Here is a 19,160-nt window from a genome sequence, read left to right as displayed (position 1 = left end):
TCCACAGGGTGCAGAGTTGGAGCAGTTTATTACTGAGATGACTCTGGGAGCACAGCGGCTTGTGTCATCTGCCACGCTCCAGGCCAATGCGACCATGGTTGAGCGGATGGAAGGGTTGTTGACCTTTGCCCGTACGGGATGCCGAGCTGAGTTTGAGAGGTGCTTTGAGTGTGCCGGGTGGCCGGACACGGAGAGCTTGGCGATGCTGGAGGTTTGGCGCCTCACTGAGGGGGTTGGCGAGACCCAGATGCAGTCGTTGGCGAGAGAGGTAGAGCAGCCCTTCCGTGAAGGTTATCTGGAGCTTCGGAGGTCACAACAGACGGCAACTACAGTTTGAGGCTTTGAGGGTGGCAGCAATAACAGCTCGGGAGGAGCTGGCTACCAGGTTTCGCGAGCTAGAGGCTACCATGGCACAGAACCAGGCAGCGGTGGACACTTTAGTAGCAGAGAAGTTTGCCTTGCTAATACAGTTGGAAGAGGAGAGGGCCTCGAGGGAGCTGTTGGAGACTCGGTTGGTCAGTGCCCTGGAAAATGTGGACAAGAAGGATAAGGAGGTGCTCGAGGCAGCCTATATGGTAAAGACTGCTATGGAGCGGCAGATGGTCACGAAACGGGATCTCAAGAGAAGGACGGAGCAAGTGTATGAGCTTCGTGGGCGCTTGGCGTCCGCTGCTACACCACCACCGGCGCCTTCTTCATCAGGGATGCCTTCTGCACTTAGTTTTTTTTCTTCTTCTGGATTTTTGGCGAGCTCCATGTATTCTCCATTTTGTTGTAAGTCGCTTGGAGACGACTTTTCTTTTTGGGGGGGATGATGTTAGCCGCATTATTGTATACGGGAATAAGAATAGTTAATTAAGTCGTAATTGGGTTTGTTAGTTGGCAACCGAGGGGTGGCAGTTGCGGTGCGACGGTTGGCGCTCGCACCCCCTCGGTATCTTTATATACTCCCGATTGTAACTTGTGAAGGACACGAATTATGAATAGAATAACATATCTGATACTTGTCTGATATCTCGGTATCTTTATATACTCCCGATTGTAACTTGTGAAGGACACGAATTATGAATAGAATAACATATCTGATACTTGTCTGATATCTATGGCATTGTTCTGCATTACGTACTCTATGCTCTAAGTATTCACCCGAGAGGGCAAACACAAGCCACGGATAGAGAGTTGAAAGTGTGAAGCGGTTGTGGAGAGCTTAAGAGGATCATTGCGGGTGTGCGAAGTCCTGATTGATTGAGAGCTTGAAGCTGCGAAGAAGAGTGTGATGGATGAGAAGTGATTGCAACAGATAAGAGGATGAGTCTGAAGAAGAGAACAAGGTGGGTTGTGAGGAGACCCATGTTGATTTTGTTTTTGAATTGATATTGGCAAGAGAGCTATGTGATGTGGAGAGCCCCATTAAGAAAGAACAATTGCAGCCAGAAAGAGAAAGAAGACAGAGAAGCCCACATGAATGAAGAGAAAAGAGCTGAGAACACGGTCACGGAGGATTGTCAGTTGGCAAGTGAATATCGAGAATGTGATAGAGGAGAAAACACCTGGTAGATTGTGGTAGTGGAAGAGGAAAATTTTCAAAAGGTAGAGGCTGTCGTAGAGGTTGATCGAGAACCTGATGAAGATGACGCATTGCCTGGAATAGAGATTATGAAGATTGAAGAGTTGTTTGTTTCGAGTGAAGATGATGAGAAAGAGGATGTAGCAGAGCTACCTAAGACAGTTGTGGTCCGCAGTAATGAAGAGGATGTTGCAGTAGTTGAGGAGGTAATTGATTTTTCCGAGTTTTGTGAAAAAGAGATGAAAAGGGATGAGTTAGTGCAAGTAGATATTGCTTATGAGCATGTAGAAATTAGAGAGAGTGCAAGTGGATGTTGCAGATTTGTATGCGGATATGTTGTGTTTGCATCTAGAAGCAATAGCGGATGATGCCAGTGAGATTTGGTGGAGGTGGTCAGTTCAAGGTGGATCAAAACCTATAATGGTAATTGTATATACAATAATGAAAACAGAGTTTACATATATAGGCAATTACATTATGATGTTTCTAAACGAAACAAATGTAAACAGAAGCCAAAAATAGAAACTACCCAAACTAACTAAGATGACTATTAGAAAAACATTACATAATTTTAATACCCTCCCTTAATGGTCATTAATCTAACTACCCTACAAAAGACAATCAGCAGGTCTTTTGGTCACAAATGCATTGAAGGCTGCCCCCTTCTGGTCACGAATGCATAGAAGGTTGCCCCCTTCTCTTTAGAACGCTCTACAAAAATGAGCCTGCTCCTAAAATCCTCCTTGATGCTACAAAACTTCTGGAAATGACCAAGATAACCAAAATCCTTCCAATTTGATGTTGGGTAACAACGCTATCCCTCCCTTTATTCAAAGACACCGAGATTAACTTCAATTTTTGTTGACAAAAAAATCGGCAAACCCTACACCATAATATTTTTTGGAAAAAATTAAAAAACTCAAACAACAACAACACTCTACATGATTTTTTGTGGAAAAAATTAGAAAACCCTCCAACAAAGAAAGAACCCACGATTTTTGTGTGAAAAAATTATGCAACAAATGAACAAAGAAACCACGATTTTTTTAAGAGAAAATTGTGCAAAACCCTCCATATTTTTTGTGGAGAAAAATCAGATAACCCATCCACAATTTTTGAGGAGAAAATCATACAAAATCCCCTAGCCTACTCAAAAACTTTACTTGCAACCATCATGAGTAGTGTCATGATGTATTCACACATCGCCCCATCGCAAATGAGGACCCCTACTTTTTTTAACATAGTTGTAAATAAGGTGTCTTGGTTAGCTTAATTTAAAGTTTGAGTCCCTTTAAATTAAAAATTAAAAAAAAATAAAATTGAAAATACAAAACAAAATGAGAATCATGAAATTTTGGCTAAGGCATGGAAAATAAGCAGTGCCTCTCAAGGGTATTATTGCTTTTAAGCAATGCCCCTTAATGTCATTACTGCTTTTAAGCATTGCCTTTCAATGGAATTGCTTTATTTAAGCATTGCTTCTTGAAAGCATTGCACTTTTCATGCATTGCTCATCACTACTCCTAACGATGCAAGTCGCTCAAAATGATTTCAATATTCAATTGCACAATGAGCAAAGCAAGTTCGATGCATCTTCTCTGTCAATTGGATGACATTAAATGATTGAGGCAATCAAGTATTTAATCGGTTATGTGAAAGCCACGAACCTGTGATGAGTTATTTGATCAAGGTGGCGATTTTACAAAATAAGACAATCATTTAATATGGTTTGTGATGAGTTATTCAAACAAGGGAAAGGTTCGATTTGATCAAGAGAATGATATTAAATCGCTGAAAGATATTAAATATGTGCAACCATCGATTTAAATAAAGATGCCAAGATTCGCAATTAGACAATTGATCAATGTGCAATCATTAAAGCCTGATGAGTTACCAATTTTGTTGAATGGGTGGTCCCCTTTGTTTGGACAAATATTAATAATATGTGCCCAGCGATTTGTAAATCGATTTGTGACATTTGATTTCTGCAAATTGGTATCAAATCAAGGTGGCCGACTTATTGCAAGGCATTAAAAGAAGATCGATTGGCTTGTGATGAGTATCGATGTCTTCTTATTTTCCAAATTGATCACTTTGTTAATCAATTTGCTAAAGCGATTTGCTCCTATTATCTGATATCGAATTACATGCAGCAAGCAATTAGTGACTATGAACGATTTTGATCAGTCTGAGACAGCAACTATTGTCTTTTGATAGTAGTAGCAACCTGGATTTTTTAGCGAATTTCATGCATCATTGAGTTATGAGGAGTGAATCGATCCTACATACAAAATTCACCCAGCCAGTACCACGATTCTGATCAGCAATTTCATTTTGTCAGGGCGATTATTATACCAGGATCAGCGACCCAAGTTTCGATTGGTTTTCATCATAAGGGTGGCGGTTCTGAGTTTGGTAATCAATTTCACCTTGAGCATTGAGCGACTTTTCTAAAGGAACACCATCTTTGATGTGAAGAAAGGTTCAGCTGACATTGAACCTATCATTTTCAATAAATCCGCCCTTTCAAGGAGTGATATTAGATACAGATCTGAGACTTACTTGTCTCAGTCAGCATTGGAATTGATCTAAAATCAGTTTTCATACCTATTGTGTGCCTTAGAAGTGTGACATATCGAGTCCTCACCACCTCCCAAAGCTACTAGTTGACAAGATATTGAGGTTTGAATATAATAAGCAAGTACTTAGTGAAATTTTCATATTTTAATCAGTCTGATATAAGATATTTGTCTCAGATCTGAGACAAATCAGAGCTCGTATTAGGAAAGATTTGATTTATTTTGAGGCCTTCATCTTTATCGTCATGTTATTGATGCTTAATTTAATCAAAGACAAGGTCATCATTAAGGATTTGATCTAAGTTATCGATTATTTATTTGTAATATCAATACAACTAGCTTACTCAACTCTCACAGGTGCTATGGCAGGAGCCACTCCAGGCGTCTTAGACAAGAACACAATTCTAATGCATTCCAAGGCACAATGAGGATCAAGTATAGGCGAGACAAAGTCTACACCAAATGCAACATCAAGACAAAGGAATCAGCATGATGAGTAACTCATCAACATCAAGCATTCAAACATCAAATTTTTACAATCTTGAATTTCCTTCGGAAATCCAAGAATCTTTGCCAGTATAGCTAGATGAAGGCTCGCAAATGCAGGTGATCGAGACAAGGCAAGTTTCAAAAGAGTTAATCAAAGTTAAAAGATCGACATGAGCGGAGTCATCATCACATCAAGCGCTCGCAAATGTTGAGTGCCAAGAGATATCTCGTATTCAATTGCACAAATGTGACGAGTTACACAATCAATCAAGCCGAGGTGGCGCCAAGTCATCATTACATCCAATCACATCACTTCATGAGGAGGCATCCAGATTCGATGTACCTAACTCATCCATTTTAGGGGATAACTACAAGGGCACAAAGTTCAATGTACCTACCACCGTCACCTATTGGTTGAATTTTCTAAGGACATGTGTCCCATTAAATGTAATTGTATCATTGGTCAAGCATTAAATGCTTCGCAATAGGGTTTCTATCTTGTAATCTTGGCCATTGATCTCAAATCGATCTGAGCCACTGAAATGTAATAAGAGCACTATATCACTTCTTCATTTGTAAGGTGAATAGTCAGTAGTTCAAGAATAGAGAATAGTGTAGCAGATAGCAATTAGAGTAGATTAGGAGAAGGCAAAGATTGTTGCCACGACATTGTTGCAAGGAGCATGCAAACATCATTGAAGATATGGTGAATTCTATGTGTTGATTCAACAATTCCCATAATCTCTATACTTCTCAATTTGATTTCATGTTATTTAAATGAATGGAGGAACTTTGTATGATTAATGGTGAAATTTGTATGTCCGTACTACTAAAACCTTGCCGATGGTAAAGTGCCTTGCGTAGTCAACTGGAATCATTCAGCTAAAGCTTAACTTCAATCATCACTTCTTCGTCAATATGCATCAACTTGATGGTGTCTATGCTCATGGTGATGATATGAAAATCATGAAGCTATCCTTAGAAGATCGCACTAGCCTTGTGGAGATGTTCAATACATGTCGAAGCAAGACTTACTTGAATTTCATCAAAGATCGTCCATCGCTCTTACATTCCCAGAGTTAGAATTAGATCTCTCTCAACCCTTATCTTTTTTCCTTTTTTCAATTCAAGTGAAATCCCATGTTCCAACGTCATTTGAGCATTCAAGCATTCAACGTAAGTCCCCTCACAAGTACAGCAAATCACATCAACACCATTGAAGCTATCCGACAAGTCAAGACCTTACATAAAAGAACCTTGAAGTCATCTCAAGTGATCCTTATGCAAATCTTTAGCATTTGAGAGCTTTACTCAAAGGAGGATAGAGTATTAAATACTTTATTGTGTTTGATAGTAAATCAAAACACCATCAACAAGTAGTAAACGTAAATAAAAACTTCCCAATTTTTATGGAAAAAATCAAGCAAAATCCTCCCATGATTTTTTGTGGAAAAAAATCATAAAATCCACGACTTTTTTTAGGAAAAAAATTCGCCAAAAAAGAACCTAAGCTTGATACCATGTAATGGTAATTGTATATACAATAATGAAAACAGAGTTTACATATATAGGCAATTACATTACGATGTTTCTAAACGAAACAAATGTAAACAAAAGCCAGAAATAAAAACTACCTAAACTAACTAAACTAACTAAGATGACCATTTGAAAAACATTAACATTATTTTAATAAAACCCACAAAAAGTAGAGGAGTAAGAAGATTATTTGGTAGAGGAAATCGGGTAATGGTGGGTTGGACCCCACGAAGATGGAAAGGAGAGGGAAGTGAGTGCCTTTGATGGAGGAGGACGATCTATTGTGGAGGAGAATCCCCATGGGTGAAGAGGAGATTAGTAAAATGGAGGAGGACGGCAAGTGTACCAGTTAAGTGCTAGAAGAGGCAGAGGAAGAAGCTATCTCTATCTATATAAGTGATGGAGTTCATTGTAGGTTCCCAGTAATCTAAAAGAGTAGTACAACTACACTTCATTTTGTGACTTTTGCTAACAAAAATTTTCCTACCTATTGATGTGATTTTTAGACACCTCTAACACATAATAAAATACAAAAGTATTTTACCCTCTCTTGATCAAAAAAACCTCGGATGCTAAATATATAATCAACTAAGACGACTCCAAGGTTCCTAATTGTCACTTCTTGATGTGTGGGTAACTCAATGGCGAATGTGATTCGTTGTTTACACAAAGGGACTCACACAATTGTTTTGAAAGCTTATCACGAATGGAAGTAGGTTTGCCAATTGTTTCAAATGACTTAAGATTTTGCAAGATGAGCCCTTGATCTAATTCTAACAAATATTTTAAAATAAAATTTAGAAGGAAAGGGTTTAGAGGGTTCTATTCTAATCCTCTATTAAAACTAGAATGCAAGAGATAGTGAATGACTCCATGAAATTCAACTAGGCTTAGTCTTGTTATACAATGAACAACTCAACACAAGCTTAGTGCAATCTTCTAAGGTATTCAATTGATATTCAAATTCAAACTCACAACACCAACACCATCCATTCTATCAATACCAATGTGCAAGTAAAAAAACTGAAGTTAAGCTCAAATTAGATTCCAATTGACCACACAACGCAAATTCACAATCAGCAAATAGCTAGTGGTATGGATAAAACAAATTTCTTATAGATTCACTCAACAATTTCTTTAATTCAGCTACAATACTTAAAACAAATTTCTGAACTAAATTTGGAGGTAAGAGAACCACACAATGCTTCAAAATCTCATAAAATCACCAAATTCAATGATTAAATTCAATATGGCAGAATATAAGCGACAATTCTCAAAAATCTCTGTCACAAATGAGAGAAGGGGTTTATATAGACTCTCCAAATGAAATGAAGGGGCAAGATTCATTTAGAATCAAGGGTCGAAATCATGCCAACAATGCCCTAATTAGGGTTTACATCAAAAAGTGGAATCACAAAACTCGAGAAATGAGGTCCAATGGGATGATGCCTAGTCATCAAGCAAGTTGTCTTCTAGAAGATTCCTTCCTCCATTCCTCTCTCTAGCTGCATATTCAACGAATTTGGACATAACTGGATTGAGCTCCTCCATAGTGACACTTGGCAATCCATCAAGCTAATTCGATCACATCCAAGGCATATTAGCAAGCATCGAAAAAAATTCCCCAATCCAGTGTAATCTTTTGCAAGTTGTTGATGTGGATCATGAGGGAAACCAAATCGTTCACTTGATTCTTCCTAATAAACTCCAACTCTTTGAAGTAAAAAAACTTCATCTTTTCCTTTAATCCTTCCACATTCAAAGTGCTAGATGTATGGACATCTTGTCCCAATAGTTCTTCAATAGATGTGAGGATCTTCAATTGTATCTCTTGGATCGATCGTTCCATCTCTGCACACTCATCCTTTGTATGATCTAATACCAACTTCTTCATGGCCAAAGACCAATACCGTCCATGGAAATCATACACATTACGTTCTTGAATAACTCCCTCTTGGATCAATGTGGATGTAGGAATCCACTTCAACACCTTGAGGCAAGGAATAGTTTTGTCTTGCATTTACTGGAACTCTTCCCATACTCTTTCCAAGTATTGCATCCTACTTATCAGCAGCGTTGTTCTATCATAGGCTTGGAGGAACTGGACTAGGAAGTCATCTGCTTGTTTTGAAATATCTTCTATCCATCTTCCAAGCTCTTGGTATGTATTCCTCATCACCTCATGTTCACTAGGTGATCCATGAGCAATAGCAATAGGTGAAACAAATGTGGGAACCTCATGCCTTAGGGGATTCAACCCTTCAATGTACTCCTTGAGTCTCTTGTTTTCCATCTCTAGCATTTCTTTCTTCTCTTCAACTTTATTCAATCACGCCTCAATTGCCTTGGTGATATCATTCAGCTCTTGAATCTCTTGTTGCTTTGTAGTAGGTCCAAGGTCAATTGTAGTAACCTGATAATCCATAGGAGTGACCACATCTCTAGACTTACCAATAGTTGGGACAACCACTTGCACAATGTGTTCTCCTAAATCATCTCTAGTAATCTTGGAGAACTTCACCTTCTTCTTCTCTTTATCCTTACCAATCCGGGCTAAGAAGTCATCAATATCTTCAACAGGCTACACTTCTATCACTTTCTTTTTCTCCAACTGCTCATCAACCAATCAGGAACTGTAGAAAATTCCATCCCATCTTTGAGTTGATGATCATCATCAAGTCCTCTCCAAGCTAAAATAAACTCTTACTTTGTTCTCTTCTTACTCAAATCCACCACATCATCACCCAAATGGACCTCAAGTTGAATGGTAGGAGATCCAGGTTGTTCTTCATCTTCATGTGTTGGCAATCATGTTGATGCATGTTCATCTTGATCATTCTCTAGTAGGATCTCAATATTGGAACCTTGCTCGGATTCATTGTTATCTTTTGTCATGTCATTCTCCTTAACGAATGAGGAGCTCATGGTAGACTGAGGAGTGCTAGACTTATGCTTCTTGTGTTTGGATTCCTGACTAACAATCTTCTTACCCTTCACTTGTGTTCCTCCAAGCATGCCTTTTCTTCTTTTAGGAGCTTGACTCTCCTCATCATTATTTGTTCTTACATTACTTATAGTTCTTTCATCATCATTGAGGGAGGACTCCTCACTCATTCTCTCATAAGTCAAGGTGGTCTTCTGTCTTCTTAGCTCATTTATCTGTTTGTTCACCCATTCCATGGAGCAATCATTTACTTCTCTCATTAAAATACTTAAATCTACCAACTTAGGCTATGACCAATTAGCTGATGGAATGGGCTTGTCCTTCTCCTTTGCATATTGCGGATGAATATGATTCCATAATCCTTCACTTGATCAGGAATCGAGAAGAAGATACACTTCCTCATGAAGACCACTAAAATACGAGACCACATCTTTCTCCTAACTCCAAGCTCATCTGTACGATTTGCCCAATAGTCCTCGATGTTGATCTTGTGTAAAATTTTCTCCTTTAGCTGTTGAGATTCTCCGAAATGGATCAAATCGATTCCTAGCCTTATAAATTCCAAGATGTAAGAATTCTAGCCCTTCGTTAACTATCTTTGTTGCTGCTGCGGTGGGGCATATCTCCATCATCTTCCCAAGCGTAAGAGGAAAAGTAACACCTTGCCTATATTTCCCCTTCTGGATGCAATCAAACTCCAATAGCTGCCTCACTACCTCAAGTAACACCATCTTGTCGATCGTATACCTAGGAAGCTTGTATGGTTTGGAAGTGAATCCTTGAATCCTTAGGTATGTGAAGGTAGGAAAATGAATATACCATGATCCATACTTCTCTACTAGTGACATTGCCTCCTTGGATAATCGCCTATGTAATCCACCTTGCAGCAACCGTATGATGTACATGGTGAATGCATCGTTCACCCTTCTATACTGTTCCTTCTAATGTAGGTGGAGTTGAGGATAACACTCATACACCTTGTATTGTCCAGGCCTATTCTCAACTTCACCCTTGCATATCAATCCTTTTTATACAATTTGCCTTGCTAGCATGTAGACTAGGTAGGAAGTCATGTAGAAAGTCTTTGTTCTCTCCAAACTCCTCAACTAAATGTCTAGGCTGTCGCTTATTATCTTCGCCCAATTGATCATCACTGTTCCATCTCATATTTCCTCAATGAAATAGAATATCCATGTTTCAAATAGAGCCCCTTGAGGTACTCCCATAATCTTGTTGAAATATTAAGTCACTATACTCCTCTTTAAAATCTCAACCTAGGAGTCGCTTGGGTAACTTGGAGTGGTGATGCCTTGCCTCAAGGACCCACTCATTATTGATGAGTGTCATACATGCTTCGGATCTTTTCTCAAACATAGCTTGAGCATCCTCTTTGGTTCTTTCTTGCATGTCCTAGTATCTAGGGATTCCAAATGCCTCCCTTATTGACTCCTCGGCTAGGTATGCAAGCACCAATCCCTTAGGTGTTTTGATCATTCTAGTTTGTGGATCATAGTGCCTTGCAAACTCATCCATAAGCTCATTGCATTGTACAGATGGTGGGAAGCCAACTTCATGGTAGATTTCACTCTTCATGATGTTAACCGCCAAGGGAGAGGGTAGTTGGTTCTTCATTCCATACATTCTTCCTTTCATCCTCTTCCTATCTAGGTAGCCCATCTCCAACTTTCTTCCACTCGGAAGATATTTGCATCTCTAGATAATATCCTTCAAGTACATTCTTCAATTGAGTCTTCCTTGCAATTATCCCCGCCTTTGACATGGTACCTGTACAAAGCTAGAAGTCAATGTCTTATAAAATAACTTTAATGATTAATTTTCAAAATTGCTCTAAGTTCTGATTTTGAATCATTTTCAGACTTGTAAGCTCATTAAAATCAAAAATTCAACATCATGTAACACAAATTCTGAAAAAATGTGAGGATCTTAATCAAGATCTGGAAAATTCCTCTTCAATAAACCTTATTTTCAGACTTAGGTTAAGTCTAATTGTAATGTCTAAGTCTGAAAACGTCTCTCTAAACCCAGAAATGATTGATTTTGATGTATAATATGCTGTTCCAGGTCTGATTTTCTGATTTTGATGTCTGAAAACACCTCTGCAACTTGTATTTCAATGGTTGGAAATGATCACATTCATGGCACTATCCTCATAACTGAAGCAATCTACCCTTTATTTAGCTCAAAGTCACCACGTTTTGCCTAAATCAAATGGCTGGAAGCAACGTTTTGTATTGAGAATGATGGCTGGAAATGTTATCTCAGGTCTAAAAATGGCTTTCTCAGTCAACAATGGCACCCTTCAAAGTTGTATCTCTCAACAATGGCAAACCCAATAAGGATGCATTCAATGCCTTAAACAAAATGGCACCCTCCTTTAGCTATAGCGATCTTCAATATGCCCTTTCCCAGCTCTCCAAGCGTTGGATCAGTCACTTTATAATGTTATTTTAATGCTGGGACATGCGATTTTATTCAACCTTCACCACACAGCGAATGTGGGATAAAAATGTGTTTGCCAGCCCCATAGGAAAATCGACTAGCATTTGGATAATAAACTTTAGCTTTGTTTTTCACTTTATTTGTCCACCAAATGTAATGGTGGAAAATTGATCCCCATTGGGACTGATTTGTCCCCAAAATTTCTCATTTAAACTTGATTTTTTCCAGCCCCTTGGTGGAAAATCGTGGGCCATTGGAACATTAAATTTTCAATTAAATTTGCCTCATCCTGATAATTATGTCTTAAGTACAAATTTGATGCTCGTCTGGTCTTATAAATTCAATGAAATCTTCACAAATTAACCTCGAGTGGAGATTCACATTGCATCGGGACATACTTTCCTTTAAAACCTCATCCATCTTAGCAAAATACCTCATGGTGGAAAATTGATGTACATCAGGACACAAACTTAATCAAATCTTCGCATTTCTACCCAAGTGAAGAATAGGCCTTAATCAAGACACATTATTCATTGTTGCTTTGCTCATTACTTAACCATTTTCCCCTCAAGTGGAGAATCAAACCTCATCAAGACACTTAATTTTCACTTTACCATGGCCATTTTGCCACCAAGTGGAAAAATGTGGGTCATCGGGACTCAATTCCTTGATGCATTTCACTCTTATTGACCCAGTGGAAAAACGACCTCCATCGGGACTTACTTTGTCCTTTGTTTTGTCCTGAGGGGAAATTCCAGAGTCATCGGGACTTTCCACAAAATCACTTGCAAACTCAGTCCTAGAGTGGAAAAACGACCTCCATCAAGGCTTTTAACATTTTCTCAAGATTTGAGGGGTAGAAAATAGAAGTCCATTAGGACTTTGTCCATTTTTTACTCCTAGGAGTGGAAAAACAACTCCTACAGGGACTTTTAGCACTTTAGCACAAAATTCACACCAATTTGCAACAATTTTTATCATTTTTCACTCACATTTTAAGGCAAGTTGCAACTTTAACACTTACAAAAAATATACTGACACTTAGGAACATTTTAACATCTTTTCAACACTTCAATCCTATCGAGTTCAAAACTTAATGATTTGACATTGTTTGCATCATCAAGACCTGAGAACCTGACCACATCCAAGGACGAGACTCAGGCATTTAAAGTGTAAAATTGTCACTTGACTGCCAAAACCCTAAACTAACAAAAGCGGAAAGAGGAAGAGAGGGGGTCCGGGTTCGCAATGGGGCGAGTAGGAGCACACAAGCAAATCTGCAATCAACACCGCCAAAGAAACATTTTTCAAGTTTTCAGTTTTAGTTTTGGTTTTGTTTGGTGTCTCTTTTAAACTGTAGAATTTCGTGTTCGTCTCTGTTGATGTTCTTGCAGTAGCAGGAGTTATCTTTCTAACTGTTGTCTTAATGTTATGCATTTCCTTTCATCATTGTCTTATACATGCGATTTTTTATTTACTAAATTGCTTGTTAATATTCCACTTATGACTTTTTTGGTTAGCATCCATTTGTTAAACGGATGATTAACAAATGGTTATCTATCGGGGCTGTTGAATAATCGCACCCCTTTGTTTGATCATGTCACCCGATTGGAGTCGTGACCTTTCGCATTCCTTGATCGGGTATTTCATTCCTTAGTTCATGGGGGCATTAGTAATATAATAATCGGTGGTGTGAGTCCTGCGAAGGATATGCTGTATATGATACCCGTGGAATATATATCAAATATATGTTGTGTGTGATGTCAGAAAAATATGTGTATTATATAAATATTCAGCAAGCAAATCAATATCTTCAATATACTGTTGCATTGTTTCAGATCAATATTGATTTAAAGAGATATTAAATTTAAATAATTCTGCAAACTTAAATTCTGATCCAAAATTTAACATGCATCAGAGCAGGTCTAAGCAAAGATCGTGATCAGAATTATTTAACAGCAAAATATTCTTCTCTTCTTCTTAGGGCATCTATCCAAACATCGAAAATGGTGAACGGGCTCAAGTTTGAAGACACACTTGATGGTGCCTCTAACTTCACCTCTTGGAAGTTTAGAGTTCTAATTGCATTAGAAGAAAATGATATTCTTAAGTTCGTGGAGAAAGAAGTGCCCAAGCCTTCCGATGAGATTGAGAAAACACAATGGAGGAAGAATGGCACAAAGGCCAAGTAGATATTGATTGATTCCATGAAGGATCACCTTGTGCCTATTATCTACAAGTTGAAGACAGCTAGAGAAATGTTCAAAACTTTGGAGCGATTATATGAGATCAATAACACCAGCAGAGCTCTTGCTTTAAGACAACAGCTTCATCATATTCAGATGTCTAAAAGAGATTCAGTCATCTCCTTCTCCATGAAGATTACTGAATTGAAGGATCAACTATATGCCATTGGAGACATAGTTGAAGACAGGGACTTAGTCATGTTGGCACTTATCGGTCTTCCTCAAATCTTGGGAGACTTTTATCCAAAGTATCAATGGAAGATTTAGGCTACCAAAGTTTGATCGCCTTAGAGCAGATTGCATCCAAGAAGAGTCCAGATTGGCAGCAAGAGGTATTGGTCGTAGCTCTCACAATGAAGTAAATTATGTTCTTACTACTCAAACTTCAAAGAGGAAAAGAAGAGAAGGGAGAAAAGGAAAGTTCAAGAGGAATAGAGACAGGAAATCAGATGATGCTCCTGAATCAAAGAAGAAGGATCTCTCCCATATTCAGTGCTTCAAATGTGACAAGTATGGTCACTATGCTAAAGATTGTCCAGCAAGACCAAAGTAGCATGCCTCTACTGCAGATGTGGGTGATGTCTCTTCTCTGAAGGAATCAAGAGATAACTCAAGTGGATTTCTATTCATTTCAGCTCTTTCAAGCAATGTCCCAACCGACAGTAACACTTGGTTGATTGATAGTGGTTCTTCACGTCACATTACAGGTTATAGAGAACATCTTTCAAAATTAGTAGAAAGAGAAACTCACCTTCAAGTGATAATTGGAAATTATGCTTGCTATTTAGTAAAGGGTGCTGGAAACACCTCTCTTCACCTAGATTCTAGCATCCCTCTTCATTTGAGTGACGTATTGTTTGTGCTTGGAATCAAGAGGAATCTTATATCAATTTCAGCTTTAGAAGACAAAGGATATAAAGTTGCATTTTCTGAGGGAAAAGTCCTTGCTTGGCCAAAGAACTGTAGCATCAAAACGGCCCGAGTGATCGGTGTTCGTCAAGAGAGTCTATATAGACTTTCCATTCATCCAATTCAAGCATTGATGCATGATTCCACCAGTTCAAGTGAGCTATGGCATAGGAAACTTGCTCACCTTCACTTTAGAGCTCTTCCATCCATGGAGAACCTTCCAAAACTCAGTCAGGAGCATGATGGTACTTGTAGAGGATGTGCAATGGGTAAGAATACTAAGGGTCCTTTTCATAGTAGTGAAAGTAGATCAAAAAATATTCTAGATCTTGTTCATTCTGATTTGTGTGGTCCAATGTCTGTGGCATCCTTAAGTGGTTTTTGGTATTATGTAAGTTTCATTGATGACTGCTCTAGAAAGAAATGGATTTATTTCTTGAAGTCTAAGGAATCTGAACAAGTGCTTGAGAAATTCAAAGAATTTAAGACTCAAAAAGAAAAATTATCCGGAAAAAGGATCAAGGTTCTGAGATCTGATTATGGAGGAGAATACAACTCTGGAAGCTTTCGTAATTTCTGTATTGAGGAAAGAATTAAGAGGGAGTTTTGTGTTCCTTACAATCCCCAGCAAAATGGAGTTGCAGAAAGGAAGAATAGATCCATAGTTGAGGCAGCCAAAGCTATGATCCATGATCAAGACTTACAAACCTTCCTTTGGGCAGAAGCATCCAAAACTGCAGTGTATGCTCAGAATCAGAGCCCTCATCGAATATTGGAAAGTATGACTCCTGAAGAAGCATTTACAGGTGTGAAACCTAAGGTTAGTCATTTGAGAATCTTTGGTTGTCCTATTTATATTCATGTGCCTAAAGTGTCATGTCCCCTCCTTGATCGTTATATATATCCTAAATGGATTATTATTAATTAATAGAATAATTTTCGATGAATGATTATTTGGAATTTATTTATTATTATTAAATTAATATTTATTATTAACAATATTTATGAAATATTCAAATAAAAATAAATTAATATATATTATAAATTATAATATATAAATTATGATCCAATAAATAAAGGATAAACAACATTGGTAATGCACATAAATACCGACATCCTAGAGAGCGATGCTAAGGCAAATACAAAGGTTGCCAGCAGTTTATAGCACATACAATAATTATGCAAGCGACTCAACTACAACACAAGGCAATCAGTTAGTCTTTCAATAATAATACGATTGGGTAAGTGCAAGGTGGTGTTCGTGATGATACGTTTATTAAAGGATGATTGATTTCCAATGAGGAGGAGCAGCCATTGGTAGTAATAAACAAAGACAAGTGATTATTATTAAACAAACTAAGCCAGCGATCAAGGGAACCAATTGATACTAAAGGATGTGATTCATGAGAACAGTGTGCTTAAGAAACAAAGCACCAATCTATTAATTAAAACCCTTATATTAACAACACAAAGCACATAACAAAGTAATATGGGATTTTAGTCAAGTGAGAAGCAACGATTAATAATCAAAAGACATGTAATGAAGTGTTCATCCAAAAGGATACAACTCTTAGAGATTTAAAGATATAAATAAAGATTGAATAGAGCAAGGGAGGGGGAGAGAGGAAAGATATAATAGAAGATATAGGAAGACAGACCATTCAAGAGGATACGATGGAAAATAATAAGGGAAAATATATAATATCTGGCAGCACCGGTCAGATCAGATCAGAACCGTTATTAAGTTACAGGCAGTAACACCCTTGTTCTTGGTGGTATGCGTGGGATATGCTTAATATATACAACCTGGTAAAAAATTTCTACGGGATTTAATAGTAATATTTAATAGGAATGTTAATATAGACTATAGGGCAGTCATACTTGATCACATATTCAGTGGCAGACCAGATCTGACGCATGTCAGATCTGATTTTACTTATTAATTTATGTATATATATAAGAGTTGATCAGACCAATAACGATATTAAATGGTATAATCAGAAAGAACTTAATAATAATATAATTATAGGAAATTATATAATTAATATAATACTTTATAAGAACTGTTCTACAGTAAAATATATATTATAATACTATCTGAAAATAAATACAAATATATATAAATATATAGAAATAGTAATTTGAATGAACATTTTACTGATTGAACTGTGGAATGACACTGATTTGATTCATGTTGAGATGGATTTGTCTCCTACTTGAGTTAGTCATAAGTGTAAAGAAATAGATTAATTATGGTTAATAGGCCTAAACTTAGTAGAGGACATTACAGGAGAGTAAGAAACAGCCAAAAGGGTGAAGTGGCCAAGAAAGAGGGGCTGCGAGGATTGTGAAGACAGAGAGGTGCGTAGTGGAGGGATGGAGAGTTTGGTACAGTCAAGAAAAGAAATAGCCTGCACATGAGAAAAGAGAGTGGGAGCAAGTTTGAGATGAGAGGCCAATTAGAGGGCCATGTATATAAATTGTTAATATGCAGATTTGAGGTGAATGTAAGTTTGATATTGTTGCAATCTGAAAGTTTTTTTTGACACATAGGGTCTCTGCGAAGTCTGTGTTGAGTTTGTAGTTCAAAGGCAAGAGGGGTGTTACAGTCTTGCATCATATTTGGTATGAAATAACAATTGTGTTTTTTTCCTTATGATGTTATGAATATTTTAGTGTTTTCTAATTTGTCATATTTTTCCCATTTTAAACCCATGTAATTAGATTCTATTTACACATTCAGCTTGCAGCCTTGTTGTTGTGTAGGTATAAAGCTACTATGAGTGAAACAATATAAAATAAAATTGTTTCACTTTAGTGATTTATTTTTTAAACTTACGTTTTCTTTTCTTTCTTTTTTCTCTAACAGGTTGTTGAGACTTGATTTGCCTTCAACACACTTGTCTTGAGACAACTTGTGAATGTTTGAGAGGCATTGTCTAACATGATCATCAGCCAACTTCAGCCCATACGGAGGCAATCCATCATGTAGAGTGTAGTAAATACTAAGCAAATGATTTTGGATGATAATTTGTGGGATCATGTGGAATATCTTTTTGGTTCCATTAAGCCCATTTTGAGTATGATCCATTCCACTAACATCAATAAGCCATATTTGGGAGAGGTAAGATAATGGCATCAACTTAATGATTGAAAAGATAAAAGACCATCATAAATAAAAAAGAGCAAGATCTTGAATAAACTTTCTTAAAACATGTGAAAACAATTTTTGTTGACTAATAGAAGAAAATGGCCACTCCATTACATCTTCTTACCTTTGCATTGACTTCAAAATGTGATAATGTTGAGATCCTTGCTTTACCAACAAGGGTTGCACCATTCCAAGATTTGGGAAAGGGCACAAGCAAGCATTTGCTAGACTCTTCACTGATCTTGATATGGAGGATGTAATTGATTTGGAGGAGGTAATCACAAATGAGTTTTCTGATTTTATACACTCTAATGGTCTAAATATTTCTGCTCTTCTTCACAAGTTTAAGAAGGATACTCACAACTGGTAATACCTCTATGGCCAAGCATTCCAACATCCATAGCCTCTTGCAATCAAAGTTTTATAGCAAGTTTTTTTTTTAATTAATTATCTAAAGAATAATATAATTTCGAGTTTGAAGTTTCATTTATAATTTTATAGCTTTTTAACTCTCAAACTTTGTCTTAGTAGATCGTCGCCCCGTCTTCATTTCGTAAATGTACTAGTTATGAACAAATCCAACCTCTTATAATCGCTCTCTGTCTTCCACATCTCATATGTTAAAATGAATTTATATGCCCATAATTGTCTCATAAGAAGGATAGCCCAGTCTATAGTACCTTTAATTGTTTAAAACACACTTCCTATTGCAACCAAATTTCTAGAACCTATTTTTCTTGGCTTGAGCATGAGGACTAACAAAGTTCCCTCAAGTTGTCTAACTTTATAGACACTAAATGTGCCAATTTCTTTACACCTCTAGTAAAGCTTTGAAAATTACTTTCAAATAATTTAAAATAGTTACAAATTATTTAGAGGTTCCCAACAGTTATTTCATGTCTTCCAATATTTAAACTTGTTACATAAGCAAGCATGCTCATCTGCAGTTAGGAAGAGGCAGTACCTTAGTCTTCATTAGGTCTTTGAGCTTAAGAAGCTTCTCATGGAAGTGATTCAAGGTTGTTTGTTGACCATCTTTCTTTGTGTACTCTTCCTTCGACAAATTTATCCGTGCTTCAACCTCTGGATCATGAAGTATCCGATTCCTACTTCCACCAAAAGTGAAACATCGAGCAATTCCTAGGGGTAAAAACCCCTTCATCAGCCTCAACTAATTATTTGTTATAGACAAAACTACACCTATGATCAAAGTAATTAGTCTGAGCAAGTAGGAAAGTCTATCTTGTAACATCTAGAATTATACCAAAAAAAAAAAAGA

General features: G+C 37.3%; 1 protein-coding gene across 3 annotated transcripts in view; it reads right to left on the bottom strand.

Annotated features, from left to right (window-relative positions):
• The window catches only part of LOC131037737 (uncharacterized), a 109,909-nt gene that overhangs the window by 38,159 nt on the left and 52,590 nt on the right, over nt 1-19,160 (bottom strand). For all 3 annotated transcript variants that reach the window (XM_059207523.1, XM_057969930.2, XM_057969929.2), the window contains exon 6: nt 18,846-19,021. In XM_059207523.1, the coding sequence (XP_059063506.1) occupies nt 18,846-19,021 (176 nt within the window). The remainder of the gene's footprint in view (nt 1-18,845; nt 19,022-19,160) is intronic.

This window comes from Cryptomeria japonica, chromosome 6 (assembly GCF_030272615.1).
Source record: "Cryptomeria japonica chromosome 6, Sugi_1.0, whole genome shotgun sequence".
In the NCBI taxonomy this organism is placed as follows: Eukaryota; Viridiplantae; Streptophyta; class Pinopsida; order Cupressales; family Cupressaceae; genus Cryptomeria; species Cryptomeria japonica.
This window is presented reverse-complemented; position numbering and strand designations above follow the sequence as displayed.